At 45.9% G+C, this 18,599-nt stretch overlaps 1 protein-coding gene across 4 annotated transcripts in view; it reads right to left on the reverse strand.

Moving 5' to 3' along the window:
- Positions 1-18,599, reverse strand: part of NNT (nicotinamide nucleotide transhydrogenase) — a 60,322-nt gene that overhangs the window by 12,427 nt on the left and 29,296 nt on the right. For all 4 annotated transcript variants that reach the window (XM_088653015.1, XM_060280310.2, XM_060280311.2 and 1 more), the window contains exons 9-19: positions 18,294-18,485; positions 17,157-17,310; positions 15,912-16,073; positions 13,521-13,631; positions 11,030-11,175; positions 9,764-9,959; positions 8,493-8,726; positions 6,593-6,753; positions 5,668-5,847; positions 4,214-4,373; positions 3,073-3,154 (exon numbers count right to left, since the gene is read on the reverse strand). In XM_088653015.1, the coding sequence (XP_088509141.1) occupies positions 3,073-3,154; positions 4,214-4,373; positions 5,668-5,847; positions 6,593-6,753; positions 8,493-8,726; positions 9,764-9,959; positions 11,030-11,175; positions 13,521-13,631; positions 15,912-16,073; positions 17,157-17,310; positions 18,294-18,485 (1,778 nt within the window). The remainder of the gene's footprint in view (positions 1-3,072; positions 3,155-4,213; positions 4,374-5,667; positions 5,848-6,592; positions 6,754-8,492; positions 8,727-9,763; positions 9,960-11,029; positions 11,176-13,520; positions 13,632-15,911; positions 16,074-17,156; positions 17,311-18,293; positions 18,486-18,599) is intronic.

Here is an 18,599-nt window from a genome sequence, read left to right on the forward strand (position 1 = left end):
TATGACCCCCTTCCCACCCTTGTTCAGTGTGATTCTTTTCCCTAGCCCATGGGTGGCAATGGCAGTAGTGGGTGTTTGTTTGTTTGTTGCTGCCTTGACTGATGGTACTGGAAGTCAGTGTGCCTGCTCTCTATTTGTCACAAACCATTTCCTTACCTTTCAGGAAAGCGAGACTGGAAATGATGCCTCCCCAACTAAAGGGTTATTTCCTGATACTTCCATTCCAATTCCACTTTTGTTTTGTTAAAAAACGTCTGTGACTTCAATGGGACTTGATTGCAAGCAACTGTGCTCTTAAGATCACAACCTTGGTGTGCGGTTGCTTCTTGCTGCTCTGTTTTCATCGTGCAATTAATACCAGCAACTAGCGCAACAACCATCTCAAAATAAAAGAACAGTGCAGGCAGAGGTTTGCTACCACCTCACTTTGAACTCAGTGCTTATCTAAAGAGCCTGCTCCTGTATTTTTGCCTGCAAGTTATTTAGCCATTAGGCTTCCGGCAAAAAAAAAAATCAACCCAAGGGGGGGGGAAATGTCTTTGGAAATGCTTCCTTGAGAAACACAGCACATCCATCATCAACATGCTTACTGTATTACGCAGTAAGATACAGACAGGGAGAAAACAGCAGGAACTTATGTTACAGGCACCATTTTTTTTTTGCCTGGTTTTAGTAATACGTTAAAGATGCAACCCTGTTGCAAAGGAAAACCTTATGTCAAATGGTGACGTTTCAACAACTCAGGCAGGCACATTTCCCTCCCAAAATCTCTCCTGCACTTCTGAGTCGCAAGTCTCCAGCAGGAGTATTAACGTTACATGTTACACAATCTCTGAGGGTTTTTTTCTTTTCTTCTGGAACATGTTATGGCTATGCGCAAGGGCTCACCAAAATCACAGCCTCTCTGAATCGCAGACAACAGGCGTGCCATCGGGATGACAGATGCAATTTTTTTCTTGGCGCGGCACAGGTATTATATACATTGATGACCACTGCATGACTGTGCTGGCATTTATTCGTCACAGATGTGCAGGCAATGCCACCGCATCTGGGACGCGGCGGTGACCTGAGGCTCCGTGGGGCCGGCAGGAAGCACGGGGCAAGCAGCTGCACTCAATGAACGCCATGGGTGCACCAGAATGTGATGAAAGACCCAACATGCCGCAAACAGTAAATACAGACTCCTTTCATATAATTCCCTCCAGGTAACTGCTGTGGCAAACGCTTGCCAAAATGGGCTCTAGCATCTACTCCATTCACATTTGTTCTGTACAGAGCTGACGCAGAAAGGAAAGTCTTTAGTGCTTTGTGTCATTGAGTTTTTAAAAAGAAAGAAAATTTGGGGGGGGGGACTGAAACACTAGCTCACACAGGAGCCAAAGGAAAAGAAAAGGTGGGCAGAGGAGAGAGGGGGAGGGAGGGAGGGAGGGAGGGAGGGAGGGAGGGAGGGAGGGAGGGAGGGAGGGAGGGAGAGAACTTTGTTTTGTTGAAAGTTGGTGGGCCACACTCCTGGTGTTATAAATAAGTGATTGTGGCTTAGAACAGAGTAGCAAGCATGGTCATGCTACACCTGAAATGTCAGAATTATCCCTAAATGATGGCAAACCCATTTTGTATTAATTGTTGGAAGAAGATCCAACAGCAGCTCCATGTTCCAAAGGAATTCAATGGGCAGCACTGAAAGCCAGTTCTGGCATTTTAAGTATCAACCCACATTCACCCAAATGAAAAAGTGGTCAACAATAATGCCATCATGCCCCCCATGCCAAATGATTATCTATGGAAGGCAGCATCCATGTGGTATTAATACACACACCACAAACAAGCAGAGGATTACAAAAACAATTGTGTTGTTCCAGAAACTAAGAACCACAGAACCAACTTTAATAATAGAAGACCAAATACGCCATTTTAAAACTCTCTACGGCCACATAATCATTTGTGAGAAAACCATCTAGCATAGATGAGGAAGGCCAGCAGAGGAGGAGAAATTTGCACCCTACCCCAGAGAAAGTTCCATAGTATGGAGCCACCACCAGAAAGTTCCTCTCATATCTGCCTATGTATTTTATCTCAGTTGGGGGCAGGCATACATGGAGCTACAAGGCTGAATGGTGAAGTTAGATAACTTGGTCCCAAGTTGTTTCTGGTTCTACACAGTGCTTTTCTTCTAGAAAAAAATATGCCGGTACTCACCATGAAGTTATTACAGTTAAGTGCCACACTTTTAACCAGTGCTTTTCAGGGGGGTGCCAGTACTGCGTACCCCTGAGTATCCCCAGAAAGAAAATGTGCTGGTTCTACAGGTGAATACCAGCACCTCAAACTGGGCTTAAAACCCCAATTTACAACATAGGATGCACATGTTCATATTATAAACAAACAAACATTGGGTAGAAGAGAATAGCCTTAACTGATTTTCTTTAAACTCTTGACTTAGTTCGAAAGAGTGGGTTCTAGGATATATTTATTTCATAAAATTTAGATGCCACTTGCTTGTAAACAACAAAACAAAACCTCAAAGCAGATGCTACCACTAAAAAAAGCTCGTGTGTGTGTGTATGTGTGTTTGTATATAGATAAGATACAGAAGGAGAGAGATGTTCCCCTAACACAGTAGCTACATTTGGATGGTTACATCTTGGCTTAATAAGCCAAAATATAAACAAGTCTCATGGCCCCAAGTGCAGCTGCTTTGATGCTACCCTGCATGAATGGGAAACAAGCCAGGGAGTCTTCAACAAACTATAAACAGCTCCCAAACAAGGTAGAGTATGAAACCATGGTGTTAATTCGGCTTCATACCTTCCTTTGTCAGGAAGCCACTGACCACAGTTCCCTGATTCCAATATTAACAGGAAACTATGGTTAACTGAATACTACCTCATTTCCTGGCTTGTGTGAGGAAGAAGTGAAGGAACAGCACGCAGAACAGCAAGGGTTCTTCAGCTGGAAATACAATCATCTCAATGAGGCTGCTTAATTATCAAACCATCTTAGTGGTTTTCAAAACAATAAAACCACCTGATTCCTCCGTACATTATTTCCCTTCCCAGCCAAAAAAATACTCACCTGACATGCTTGCCTTGTTCCTTCAGCATTTTCACTAAGTCAGCAATTGGATATTGAGCCTTTGCTGCACAAAGACCATAACCTGTGGAGAAGCAGAAAAGCCCAGGTGCTGTGAAGTGCTTTACCAATGCCTCACATGTTTGCCGGGTTAACTGATGGACAGGGAGAGAAACACACAAACTAAATTAACCATGCTGGCTGTCTTTACTTTCCCATGTATCCAATCTTCAACCAAAGAAACTTCTATCATGTGGTGGTTAGGGTTTTTTGTTTTAGTACAGGCGATAATGAAATGATCGGCCCCAATAACAGTGGATACTCCTGCTAACTGGGAAGTATAATTTATGACACCCCCCACCCAGGCTAAAATTCCCATCACTTTTGACAAACAACAGTTCCCTGGGTTCTTTGAAGGAAGCCATGTGCTTGAAATGTAAGGTGTGGGTATTACCTGAATGTGGCAAGTAATACAAGGAATGATAGGGAGAGAAGCCAAACACTTAAGATTATTTATTCATGGAAATCCAACTATCTGACTTTTAGAAGACACCTGAAGGCGGCCCTGTTTAGGGAAGTTTTAAAGGATTGGTGTTTTATCATGTTTTTAATATTCTGTTGGAGAAACCCAGCCAGATGGACAGTAATCTATTAAACATTAAAAGCTTCCCTAAACAGGGCTGCCTTCAGATGTCTTCTAAAAGTCTGGTAGTTGTTTTCCTCTTTGACATCTGTTGGGAGGGCGTTCCACAGGGCAGGCGCCACCACCGAGAAGGCCCTCTGCCTAGTTCCCTGCAACTTGGCTTCACGCAACGAGGGAACCGCCAGAAGGCCCTCGGTGCTGGACCTCAGTGTCCAGGCAGAATGATGGAGGTGGAGACGCTCCTTCAGGTATACTGGACCGAGGCCATTTAGGGCTTATAATTATTATTATTATTATTTCATTTTAATAAGGCAGTAGGCACTAGGTGTGGATATGAAGTTAGGCTGGTGACAGTATTGGCTTGGCCATTGTCTTCCACAATTTGTATTACAGTAGCAGAGCAAATGTTCTTAATTTACGGATACTGTTCATCACACAGGATCTGGTTCTCATGGCACAGGCTACAAAAGCAGTAGTCAGCAGCAGCAGCTTCAGTTTTACCAGGAGTGATGATGATGTTGTTGGCTTCCTTTATCATGTCAATGGCGCTGTCCACATTCACTTCTGTATGCGTGCCGGTTATTTCCATGGGCTTCCCACCAGCTGTCGAAGTAGTGCCATATCCACCAAGGATCACGTTAGCAAGAGAGCGATTCATGGCCTAGGGGAGGCGGAAACAAAAACCCTGAATGCTTTAAACAAGTTGTCTTTTAAAAAGCAAATGCAACGAATACAGTTTTGTGAAGGAAAAACTTCAGCATTTTTCATTATTATTTTAAGTTCTCCCTCTGTGGCTTTCTCCAAGTTTTTATTTCCGAGAGTTGTCCAAGCTTCAAGGTGACACCATTATGCAATATCAAACATGAGTCTTTCCCAAAGGCAACAGACGGTAACAAAGTTCAGGTCCTTGGAAGATACAAGGAGACAAATGACATCATAGACTAGGAAAGATGAAAAAGTTGGAGATGAACTGGAAAAAATGCTCACCTGCAGTTACCTCCTATTAATTAAAAAAAACCAAAACAGGAGGGGGATGAGAAAAAACTAACAGTCTTGCTGTACAGTACAGTCATACCTCGGATTACAGCCGCTTCAGGTTGTGTGTTTTCGGGTTGCGCACCGCGCCGAACCCGGAAGTCCCGGAACGGGTTACTTCTGGGTTTCGGCGCTCGCGCATGCGCAGAAACACTAAATCGGCTTTGCGCATAAGCGCCGAATCGCAACCCGTGCGTGCGCAGATGTGGCGCTGCAGGTTGCGAACGTGCCTCCCGCACGGATCATGTTCGCAACCCGAGCGTCCACTGTATAAGCCACCAGTACAATTTAATGTCTGCAATAAGTTCCAGATGCATCAGTGATTCATTCATGCAGATCTGCTGCCACGCAGTGGCCATCCAAGTTATAGCCCTAATGTTACTTAAAATAAAATAAAAAACCTGCAGGTTGCAAGCAGAGTCATTTTAGTTCTCTCCCTAAGCGAAACAGAATATGCTTGGAGTTTCTGTGAACAGTACATATGATGGCATCGATGTGTAACATTTTAAGTAACGAAAAGGTAGCCAAGCAAAAATAAATAAAGAGAAATCACCCTGGTTGCATGCCTAGCAACTAAGGAACAGCTTCAAATGCATGGCGTACTACATCAGTATAAATACCATGTTCATGAGTCCTGATTTCAGAGCCCAGTTCAATGTGCTTTAAGGGTTTAAAAGACAGGATTAGTACTATGAATTGGGCAAAAAGCTGCAAAAGAAAAAGAGCCATGGGGAGAAACCAGGGTGGGTGGAAGCTGACATGAATGAACAGTATGAAAACACAAAGACCGAAGTTACAACACAAAACCTTTACACACACACACACACACACACACACACACACACACACACACACACAAAGAATGATTCTGTCTTCTCAGCATGTTGGCGGGAGAAAGCACATGTCTACGTTTTCCTTACCACACACATGATATAAGACAGGATGGCACCAGAAGAGCCAATAAGCGCGCCCACAATTGTTAGCAAGTTGTTGTTGAGCAGGAATCCTTCAGCACAGAGTGCCCAGCCAGAATAGCTGTTCAGTACAGTAATGACGACGGGCATGTCAGCCCCGCCTATGGCTGCTGTTAAAGTGACACCCTGTGGAATGGAAATGAAACCAATAAATGAAAAGCAGACTGGCGTATCAATTCTGCTCAAAACCATTCTGAATGATCTCCACAGCCCTTTCCTTTTCAAGCGTATCAAAATTATTCACCAAGGTCACTGACATACCATGCCAAGACCAAACCATTGTTTTTGTAACTGTTGCATTTTAAATAAAAGCACACATTCTACTCATGTAAAAATACGCTGATTCCTGGACCATCCGCGGGCCAGATTTAGAAGGTGATTGGGCCGGATCCGGACCCCGGGCCTTAGTTTGCCTACCCATGATTTAAGCCGACAAATGTTGTTCAAAAAAAACCCCAAAGGAATGGGTGGACAACCTTTTTTTGCGTCAAGGTCTGCATTCCCTCAGAGGTAATCTTCTGGGGGTCGCACATCACAGTGGGTGGGGTCAAAGCCCAAACAGAGTGGGTCCACTCCCTCCCTTCCCCATTTCATTTCTCCCACCTTCACATCAAATTAGGTCAAGGAGCACAGGTGGCTAAACTGTGGAATAAAAAGATACCACACTGATTTCTTAGCATTGCTCTGTCTAGAAACTTGCAAGTTCTCCATAACCATACAAGTGGCTGGGCTTATAACAGCTACCTTACTTCAGCTTTGCAGGAGTTCAGCAGGCCTAGTAACAAATGTGATTTATTTTTTTTCTGCATCAAAGTTTGGAATTTTCACTAGCACGATATTCCAAATCACCCCCTTCAAATCCCATGCTTACCATGACAGCGGATAGAGCAGACACAGACCCTAAACAAGTCAGTCCAGTTGTGTAACTAGGATCGATCATGTAGGGAATCATTCCTCCCACACTTGCAGTGAGTAAGCCGGCATTCAGTAAGTGCCGGCCTGGTAAGAGGAGGGGGGCAGAATTCAGGATACCTGCAGTAAGTAAATAAGGGAGGGAGGAAGATCTTTCAATTCCTAGAATTGGCAGCTTTAGAAAATCAGCAGCTTTAGGAGGAGGCAGAAGCCCACAGGGGACACAGGGGACGCTGTGGGTTAAACCACAGAGCCTAGGGCTTGCTGATCAGAAAGTCGGCGGTTCGAATCCCTGCGACGGGGTGAGCTCCCGTTGCTCGGTCCCAGCTCCTGCCAACCTAGCAGTTCGAAAGCAACTCAAAGTGCAAGTAGATAAATAGGGACCGCTACAGCGGGAAGGTAAACGGCGTTTCCGTGTGCTGCTCTGGTTCGCCAGAAGCAGCTTTGTCATGCTGGCCACATGACCAGAAGTTGTACGCCGGCTCCCTTGGCCAATAATGCGAGATGAGCGCGCAACCCCAGAGTCGGTCACGACTGGACCTAATGGTCAGGGGTCCCTTTACCTTTACCTAGAAGCCCACAGACCCAATATCAAGTTCCTTTCTATTTCCATCTGCTCTACACAACTGTTGGCCCAATATCAACCCCACCTTCCATGGGCAACATCAACAGGAAGCTGCTATAGATGCTGTTTTCTTCAAAAGTATTCCAGAAGCGATAAAATACTAGATCTGAAATGGGTGTGGGTAACGTTGCTGAACTACAACTCCCATCAGCCCCCAGCAAGAATGGCCAATGGCCAGGGATGATGGGAGTTGCAGTTCAACAACACCTGGAGGCCCAATATTTCTCCACACCTGGCCTATAACACCTTCCAATTATACACTTCAAACAATGAGCACAAGAATTGCTTTGATTGATTAGACCTATGGTCCATCTTAGTACGGCATTCTGCTTCCAAGTATGGACAAGCTATGTGTCATGGAAAGTTCATAGGCGGAACATGAAGTAATAGCCACAGCCCACTGTACATCTCCCAGAAAACAAGATACACTGCAGGTAACACTCATGTTAATTGAATGAAGGGGCAAAGAATGTGCTAAATTTTTAGATCCATCCCCCCAAATCTAAGGCTGCTCTCACCCCCTCCGTTGCAATGTTGGGGCATAATGTCTGAAACAGGGTGCATCCCCTAAACACAAACGCTCTCCGTAAAACTTAAAACCCAGATCACCAAGAAAATGTATTGTGTAGGGAGGATCTGGGTATAAAGCAGGCTTTCCACTTCAGGTGTTATGTCCCAGCAGTTTATTATTCCAGGCTCCCATGAGAAAGGCGCCCCAGGGACCTCAAGCAAAGAATCAGAAGCTGCTGTGTGGGTCAACCAAGAATTGCTGGACTGGCAACAAGCCCCCCCAACCCCTCCCCCCAGGCCCTGATTCAGCAGCTGGTAAATCTCTACAGCAGGGTTGAGGAACTTGTGGCCCACCCAGATGTTGCCAGGGCGCCAACTCCTATCTGTTCCAGAAAGCACGAACAATGGTCAGAAATGATGCGAGTTATCGTCCAACAACATCTGGAAGGTTGCAGGTTCCCCATCCCTGCTCTAGATGTCCGGAAGAATGGCTCTATCACAGCAGTACATGTTAGCTTTCTATCTGCGAGTGAATCTCTTATACGTGAAAATGTATTCGATCAACTTGAGTCTACACCTGCAGTCCGATATGGAGCCAAAACCAAACCAAAGAGGAATGGTATGCACACGTGCATACCAAAGAGTATGCAATCATGCGTACAAAGATGGATAGAATATGCCAAGGGACAGGAAGGGAAGGGAAAAGGAAGGGAAGGGAATTTACCTTGGAGCTTTCCATAAGCGACAAGAGAACCGCTGAAGGTTACACCTCCAATATATGTGCCAAGGTAAGCCACTATCTTGGTGAGGTTTGCAGCTGCATCGGTATCAAAGTGAGGGTACTCAATCATGTACTCAGCAACGCAGGTGAGGACAGCAGCCAGGCCAACCAAGCTGTGGAAAGCAGCCACTAACTGAGGTAAATCCGAAATCTGGATACGTTTAGCAATTGTCAGACCTGTCAAGGCAAAAGTAGTAAACCATCAGATGCAGTGGTGCGTCAAGAGGAAGCTGTCCCTCAGTGCAGGGACGACTAAGCTAGAGAGAGCGGGCACTACAATACTAAAGCTTCTTCAGCAGTCTCTGGTTTGCATTTCAAGCCTAATAATAATAATAATAATATAGGAAGAGCTGGACACAACTGCAAGAAGGCCAGCAACAGCCAACATGGTCCCATCCAGATGTTGGGCTGCAAGTCCCATCACCCTCAGCCAGCGTGGCAATTGTCAGGGATGATGGGAGCTGTAGTCCAACAACATCTGGAGGGCATCATACCTGATCTAAGCAAAGTCAGCACCTATTATCCAAGAAACTAAAAAGCTTCCTTTTTGCCAATTATTTTCTGCTCCAGACTCCAAACACCTCTATGATTTCGTAGACTGTGTCCTTTAACTCTGATGATGGCTCTTGCTTGTCTTGACAGAGCATATAAAGCGTGTTTGTTTGGTTGGTTGATCTGTATACCACCCTTCAACCAATTATCACTGCACGGTTCACGACATAAAAATACAAAATGAGAACACAAAATACGTAATAAAATGGTAAAAACAAATCAATAACCTCCCCTCCCACAAGCACATTTAAAAGACTACACGTTTCAAAGGCCTAGTTATAGAGAAACGTTTTCCCCTGGTGTCTAAGAAATATTTCATGAAGGCACCAGGCAAGTCTTCCTAGGGAGTGCATTCCACAAACGGGGAGCCACCACAGAAAAGGCCTGTTCCCATGTTGCTGCCCTCCGGACCTCTTGTGGAAGAGGTACATGAAGAAGGGCCTCAGGTGATGATCACAGGGTCCAAGTCTGTTCATATGGGGAAAGAAGATTCTGCTAAAAAGAAATATGCTAAAAAGAAAACAAGTTTCCCCACGTCTCTAAAGCATGAAGACAGGAAAAAATGGCATCACCTACAGTAGGCTCAACTGCAAAAAAAAGGACACTGTCCTGTGTTCAGAGTTTTTCCTAAAACCAGATGGTGTTTTAAGCGCTGCACTTACCTATGGTGCCACCAAGAGCCATTGCGCCCGACATCTGCGCCAGCAGCTCAGGGGATGGTTTTAGGCCTCCAAGAGTAGCTGCCATGCCCCCAGCAACACCCATCATGCCCAAAGCATTGCCAAGGCGAGCTGTTCCTTGGGTGGAGAGGCCAGCCAGAGCACCGACACAGCACAAGCCTGAACCCAGGTAGATCATCTGAAGAAGTGAAAAGAAGAAGAAGGAGGAGGAGGAGGAGGAGGAGGAGGAGGAGGAGGAGGAGGAGGAGGGGGAGGTTTTTTATTTAAAAAAAAACAAAACATATAAAGTACCTGCAATTTGCTAGACACTGCACCAAAGGGGGGGGGGAAAGCCTCATCCACAGGCTTCAAATACAAATGCAAAGACATACCGGGAAGGAGAGTAAAAGGAGGGTAAACCAGGACTGTTTGTGTATACCAAACAGAACCAGGAATGCTGCATGCCAAAGCACCTACCGGTAATTTGCTGCAAAGAATGATATATTGCACTCACTGCAATTATATGGAACAACTGCGGGATTACTAAATATGCTGGCACAACTGGGGCATTCTGGCACGAGCTGCAATGAATTTGGTTGGGGAACAGCATTCTTCACTGTGCCAAGTATAAGAACAGATCTTATCTCCCTTGAAGTCCTCCGGCACATGCAGAGCCAGCCTCTTGCTTTGGGCTGGGAGCCTCAGAGAAGGCAAAAGATATGCACGTTTTCCCCTCTTGCTTCTGCCTCTCTCTGCAGCCAAGTGACAAATATCCACTGTGTAAGCTAAAGGACTCTTAGGAGGACTTGGTGGAGACAGCAAGCCATGGCTGCCTACTAAGCCAAACCAAAATACGTGGGTCCTATTCTTTACTTAGAATGGGGGTTTAAGAACCCTCATCTTCTCTGCATTAGCAATTGGTTTGCATTATCATGTGCCACTCCCAAAGGTTCTGCAGTGTTATCACCACAGAAGAACTGGGGCAAGCTGCAGCAAAAAAAAAAAAATGGGGGGAGGGGAAATGACTCTCTTAGGTAGATAGAATTCAGCCTCACACAGCATGCATTTAAAGCACACACATGCAGAAATAATCTTGGGAACTGCAGAGATACAATTATCAGTACCATTTAAAAACTACAATTCCTAGATGTTGATTGGGGGGGAAGGGTGTGTGTGCAGCCAGTAATATGCCCTTGAAGACTGCCAATTTACATTTTCTGTATGTAACGAAAGAAAATGGTACCCTGGGTCCCCATGAGATCTTATTACCTGTTCAATGTTATACCCGCTATGAAGAGCTGCTGCATATCCTCCTATAAAAGTGCCAGCAGGCAACAGGTACAAGTAATTGTATTCGGGGGGATCAGTGGGGCGCTTGAACATATCCAGCATCCTCTGCGTGACTAGGAAACCACCTTTCCCATAAAGAAAAGAAAAGAATATTTAGATTTCGAAACCAGCATAATGGTATTACCGAATGCTAGGGAAATGGGCAATTGTTCTGAAGTTTAAGCCTCTGTTTAATAATAGACTCTCAGCCTCTCCTAGGGTGCTGGCATGGACTGGCTGGATGCCAAGGAGTGGGGAGAGGCACCAGCTGGGGAACCCCCAAAGGAACCCCCAGGGGAAGACGGCTCAGAGCCCGGGAATTGGTGGTGGGATGATGATGAGTGGTCAGAGAGAGAAGAGGGGGCAGAGTGGAAGGAGGAGGGGGAGGTGTCGGAAGGTGAGGAGGCAACAGGTTTGAGTGAGCAGGAAGAGTCTGCAGCAGAGGGCAGTCCAGACTCAGAGGCAGGAGTGGGGGCAGGAGACAGAGGCCGGCTGCTGAAGAATCCAGGGAGTCTCCCCTCATGCTGTGACCAGCTTTCCTCCCCCCTGTCCGCCCAGAACACACAGAAAAATGAAAAGGGCAGAGGAGAGATTGGTTGTGCGCAGACGCAGTCTATGACTGCTTAGGGAAAACCCTGGAGAGGAGGGGTGAGGCAGCTGTGGGAAGGGGGGGACCTTCAGTCCTCATAACTGCTGCATTGGGGCAAGACATACTGGGAAGAGATGCTGGGATCAGCCTGAGCTGTTTTGGTCTCTTGAATGAAGAGTTAACTTCACTGGCACTGTGTTTTTTATTACTGACCTACGCTTGACTGCAGCTCCTGACAGGTTCGTCCTCATGCAACTGTGAATTATTATATGATGCATGCAAGAGGGAGAGGCTGAAACCAGAACCAGAACAGTGTTTAGCTACCACTGACTGGGGCATGGTCCATGTGAGTGGCATGGTATCAAAACACACCAAAACCAGAGGTCCAAGAGGATCTCAGTGCATATCTGTTGGAGCGGGGGAGAAATACAGTGCTGCTGATAGCTTGTGCATAAATAGCAGAGCAAGCCAGGCCTGGAATGGAATGGAATGGAAAGGCAATAGCTCAGTGGCAGAGCATCTGCTTTGCATGCAGAAGGTCCCAGGTTCAATCCCCACCAGGTACGGCTGGGAGAAACTCCTAACTGAAACCTTGGAGATCTGCTGCCAGTCAGTATAGACAATGCTAAGCTACATGGACCAATGGTCTGACTCAGCCTAAGACAGTTTCCTGTTGTTGTTTAGTCGTTTAGTCGTGTCTGACTCTTCGTGACCCCATGGACCAGAGCACGCCAGGCACTCCAGTCTTGCACTGCCTCCCGCAGTTTGGTCAAACTCATGTTCGTAGCTTCGAGAACACTGTCCAACCATCTTGTCCTCTGTCGTCCCCTTCTCCTAGTGCCCTCAATCTTTCCCAACATCAGAGTCTTTTCCAAGGATTCTTCTCTTCTCATGAGGTGGCCAAAGTATTGGAGCCTCAGCTTCACGATCTGTCCTTCCAGGGAGCACTCAGGGAGCTGATTTCCTTAAGAATGGATAGGTTTGATCTTCTTGCAGTCCACGGGACTCTCAAGAGTCTCCTCCAGCACCATAGGACAGTTTCCTAGGTTCATGGAAAACCTCTCCAGCACTGGCAAAGTCATCCTCATCATGGCCTCAGCTCACTGAGGAAGTTGCTTATACTAAGTTATACCCATTGGTCCATTTAGCTCAGTATTGTCCACAACAGGCATCCCCAAACTGCGGCCCTCCAGATGTTTTGGCCTACAACTCCCATGATCCCTAGCTAACAGGACCAGTGGTTGGGGAAGATGGGAATTGTAATCCAAAACATCTGAAGGGCCAAAGTCTGGGGGTGCCTGGTCTACAAGAACGGTCAGTGGCTCTCCAGAGTTTCAGACAGGAAGCCTCTCCCAGCCCTACCTGGAGATATCAGTGATTGAACCTGAGACCTGCATGCAAGGCAAACATGTAAGGCAAACATTCTGCCCCTGAGCTATATGGTCCTTCCTCTATAGCAGGCATAGGCAACCTTGGCTCTCCAGATGTTTTGGCACTACAACTCTCATGATCCCTGACCACTGACCCTGTTAGCTAGGGATCATGGGAGCTGTAGTTCCAAAACATCTTGAGAGCCAAGGTTGCCTAAGCCTGCTCTATAGCATGGTGACATTAGGACCTGTGATGGATCTTGTTGCCACTGCACAAGCTTAAGGACTCAGGTTTCTCGTGAACAAATAACTAGAGGATCACAGCAATCGGTCAGGAACATATTTCACTGGTTTCTCTCAATCTGGATACACAAGCATACCATACCTCTTGGCCATTGCAATTCGTGACATCACTGTTTTGCTTCAACATTCCTAAAGACAATAAGCAAGAAAGCCAAAAGATAGTCCATACCTGCAATGTTGATAGAGGACACAAAAGCAGCAAGGACAGCAAGGCTTTGAGGCACATTATTGGGGAGATATTGTCCCCCCATCAGTGCCAATCCACCAACAGCTGTCAACCCTGTGGGACGGAAAACGGCATTTAAGTTCATGTACAACAGGGGAAACTGATGCCAGCTGTTATATATGCTTCTGATTCAAGAACTGATGAACACTACGGAGATGGTTGTGTTAGTGTTCCTCTTTACAATGCTCTACCTACCTGTAACTACAATGCTCTTGTTCTGGTTTCTAACATTCCTTCTCCTGTGCATTATGGAACTGTGAGTTTTGATTGATAGATTGCACTAAATTTCATTCACACCAGCGGGTTTGGTGTGACACAACAGAGAACATCACTGAACATTTCACCACCACCCAGACACGAACCCTTTAGTGTTTATGTGTACTTCTTTGCATCCACGAGTCACCCATGAAAATGGTGGGAAAGAACTGTATACGAGAACACTGCACCAAATTTCGCCCCATAATTTTCCAGGTGAGCAGGGTTGCAAATGGATTTTTTCTGGAAGCGGTTGATATGGAAATGAGAGCTACATTTCCACTAGAAGTCCACACGTGTCTTTTACATTATGTGAAAGATCACAAAAATTATCAGGGAAAATGGAATAAAATGCTGTCTGAATGCATCTTAACTAGACAATACTTTCAAATCTGCATTGGTCTGCCCTGCCAACTGCATATTCAATGTCACCAGCAATACAGCTAGAAACTACCTACCAAATTACGACAGTGGTAAGTATTTAGATAATAATAATAATAATAATAATAATAATAATAATAATAAATTTTTATTTATACCCCGCCCTCCCCAGTCAAAAACTGGGCTCAGGACGGCTGACACCAACAGAATTAGAATAAAACATAAAAACAATTAATTAAAATACAGATTAAAATACAGTATTAAAATTAAAGTGCAGCCTCATTTCAAGTAGGCCATAAATCCAAGCCATGAGGGAGGAAAACACAGGGGTCAGGCTGAGTCTAACCCAAAGGCCAGGCGGAACAGCTCTGTCTTGCAGGCCCTGCGGGAAGATGACAAATCCCGCAGGGCCCTGGTCTCCTGGGAAAGAGCGTTCCACCAGGTTGGGGCCAGTACTGAAAAGGCCCTGGCTCTAGTAGAGGCTAATCTAGCCATCTTATGACTCGGGATCTCCAGAATATTATTATTTGTGGACCTTAAGGTCCTCCGCGGGGCATACCAGGAGAGGCGGTCCCGTAGGTACGAGGGTCCCAAGTCGCATAGGGCTTTAAAGGTCAAAACCAGCACCTTAAACCTGCTCCTGTACTCCACCGGGAGCCAGTGCAGCTGGTAAAGCACTGGATGAATGTGATCCCGCGGCCAGGACCCTGTAAGGAACCTCGCCGCGGCATTCTGCACCCGCTGGAGTTTCTGGGTCAGCTTTAAGGGCAACCCTGCGTAGAGCGAGTTACAATAGTCAAGCCTGGAGGTGATAGGATAAGGGCAGGAAACTGGATTTGGCCAGATACTTATCTCAGCCACCTTGTCAAAGGGCAGGTTTGAAAAGCCAGCCCCATCAATCACCTGATGCAGAGCACTTTTCAAAGAGCTCCACAAGACCCTCTTGTTCAGCACTTTGAAGGGGACTCTGCAAGACCCCTTTTGGCTAAGCCAGGATTTTATATGCCTGATGTTGCAAACACTAACCCATTCTTGGGTTCCAAGAGAACTTGGATGCACATAATTCCATTTGAGTTGTGTTCTAGATTATCTTGCATTTGGTGAACTGGGTAAGATTTGGCTCCACTGTGCATACACATACAAACTTTCCAGGCAAATTGTACGTGTGATGAAATAGACTCTAGTCTGTAATACTTTGTGTCGTGTTCCAACAACACTTTTAGGTGGTTTTGCAGCTATTGGGGGGGGGAAGTAAAGGTAAAGGGACCCCTGACCATTCGGTCCAGTTGTGACCGACTCTGGGGTTGCAGCGCTCATCTCGCTTTACTGGCCGAGGGAGCTGGCGTACAGCTTCCAAGTCATGTGGCCAGCATGACTAAGCCACTTTCTGGCGAACCAGAGCAGCACACGGAAACGCTGTTTACCTTCCCACCGGAGCGGTGCCTATTTATCTATTTGCACTTTGACGTGCTTTCGAGCTACTAGGTTGTACCTAAAACCCACATTTTGGGCCTGTAAACACATTATGTGACAGCAAAGAGGGAGTTGCAACCCAACTTGGTTGAGGGCACCTATATGACACACATTTCCAGATACAGGTATGTTTGGTGTCCTTTACACTTTTATGTGCCAAATCACTCCTCAGAGAAATGTCAGCGTCGAAACAAAACAAAACAAAAAAAGCGGTTGTTGTTGTACCTGAGATGGCGTTCGTCACAGACATGAGTGGCGAGTGGAGTGCAGGCGTCACACCCCACACCGTGTGGTACCCAACAATCCCAGCCAAGCCAAATGTTGTCACCATCTGAGTGAAAGCTGAATTTGGAGCTGCGACACCCAACCCGAGCAAAGTACTGAGTCCTACAAGACAAGAGAGCATTAAGTCCTGCAGTGAACGAAAACACATGGTATATTTCACGGTAAGTTTTAAACACTGACAAAATACAGCCTCCCTTTCTTTCTACAGTTGTGTTCATTTATTAAATTTGTGCCCCACACATTCCTCCAAAGGAGTCCAAGGTGGCTAAGACAGCCAGTCCTATAAAGATGGCCAAGTCATTCATTTTTCTCGAAGTAATTTTTCTAGCATTTTCAGGCTACCTAAATGGCACACGATCCATGGGAAGTACTAGCAAAGCTAGTCCTTGCTTCTGATATTTTATTGCAATGTGTATTTCATCTCTCTCCTTCTCCCGCTTAAAGGCCCAGAACGAATTAAATAGCATGATGGTTCGGAAAGCTCTATATGTATGCGCATGCACATGCGCACGCACATGCACATGCATGCATGCACACACACACAAAAAAAAGTTAGTTATTCTACCTCCACCAATTTTGGCAGTGGCAAAAAAAAAAGAATGCTAGGGTGAGCAGAGCCCGTTTACCCGATAGGGATGTAAATCATTCACACATGCCAAGTCACAGAATTGATCATTTGAATGGAGTGGGGACAATAATGCCCCCCCCCCTTTTCAGCTTGCTGTATGGATCAACTGAGGATGGGGGCTGCAGGAATGCAAGTGTGTGTGGTGGCTACAGCCACAGTTGATATGCCCACACACACACACATACACACACCCCAAGAGGATTTGCCAAGGGTGAATGACTGAGAGGAAGAGGGACACTACCTGGCTCCCTATAATTTGACAGCAAGATCCATCTTTACTTCTGGGCATTACTAGGCCCGGGAACATAGAATCATAGAGTTGGAAGAGACCACAAGGGCCATCCAGTCCAACCCCCTGCCAAGCAGGAAACACCATCAAAGCATTCCTGACAGATGGCTGTCAAGCCTCTGCTTAAAGACTTCCAAAGAAGGAGACTCCACCACACTCCTTGGTAGCAAATTCCACTGCCGAACAGCTCTTACTGTCAGGAAGTTCTTCCTGCATCTCTGGATGCAGGTTACACAGAGTGGCCAGAGTGCAGCAGCTGCTTTCTCACCTGCTGTGTACGCAGAGGCAGTCGTCATTGTTTTCCTGAAGGGTGTAACAGTGGCTGCTTTTTCTGCTTCCAGCTCTGCCACAGTCTTCTGCTTCACAGGCGCTGCCTGAGGGATGTTCTTAGGAGGTGGTGCTGGAAAAATCACCTTTCCATCCTAAGAAAAAGCAGTTGTGGTTTTATCCAACGGATCAGATAATTTGCAATCTCCAGGGCCAAAGTGACACACACACCCCGCCCCCAAGGGGACATGATTTAGCCTGCCAGTTCTTAAATCCAGAGGCAAAAGGAAAACAAGGAGTAAGTGGTGTCTGTGACTATGGGATTTGCAGCACTCTTTCGGGAAGTGTCAGCAAAGGTATGGACCTACGATCCTCCTCTGCCTTGACAAAGTGGCTCTCAAGCAAATCTTATCTGCTGATTGGTTCGTGTGTGTGTGTGTGTGTGTGTTATACTGGCAAGAAGCTATGCACAAGCATTTTTAACAAACAAGAATTAACAAAGGAATAGCCAGATATCATATCTGGGTAACATTATGTGCATCTGAACGCATTGTTTAGTTCTGTTCAACAGGCTTGGCTCATTTGAAGCCCAAAATAGCTAAACTGGTGGATGCACCCCCAGGATTAAGTAATGCACATATAGTGCTGTAAAATGAAAGTCAGTTGAACACAAATACAGTCATACCTCGGTTTAAGTATGCCTCGGTTTGAGTACTTTCAGTTTAAGTACTCCGCGGACCCGTCTGGAACGGATTAATCCACTTTCCATTACTTTCAATGGGAAAGTTCACTTCAGGTTAAGTACGGACTTCCAGAACCAATTACACTCATACTTCGGGTTAAGTACACTTCAGGTTGAGTACTCCGCAGACCCGTCTGGAACAGATTAATCCACTTTCCATTACTTTCAATGGGAAAGTACGCTTCAGGTTAAGTATGGACTTCCGGAACCAATTGTGTACTTAAACCGAGGTACCACTGTAATACTACCTTCCTTCCACACTCATGACAGATCATCCAGGGGAATTTCAAAACATTCAAAACATACAGGTGCTTCAATTCAGGTTGTAGAAAAGAAAAAAGAAAAACAGGCTGAGGCTTGGACTCCCAATTTAAGAAATAACATAGATTAGCTTACCTTCATTACCACTGTTCCTCTTACAACATGGTCCAGAGTACCATAGTCAAATTCATCCTTTATGTCAAGGAAGAACTTCTCCTTGTCTGGGCTGATGGCCTTCAGGAGCTTGGTGATGTTATTGGAATACAATGTGCTGGCTTGGGTGGCCATTCTGCTGGGAAGGTCCGTATAACCTATGTGTGTAATTCCCTGGAGATACCAAAAATATGGCTTCATGAATAAGCAAGCTGAGACACAACTCCTGAAGTCAAAGTCGGGGGGGGGGACCATTCCTAGACATCAGCATCTAAGCACATGGTAATA

Source organism: Zootoca vivipara, chromosome 10 (genome assembly GCF_965207765.1).
Source record: "Zootoca vivipara chromosome 10, rZooViv2.hap1.1, whole genome shotgun sequence".
NCBI lineage: Eukaryota > Metazoa > Chordata > Lepidosauria > Squamata > Lacertidae > Zootoca > Zootoca vivipara.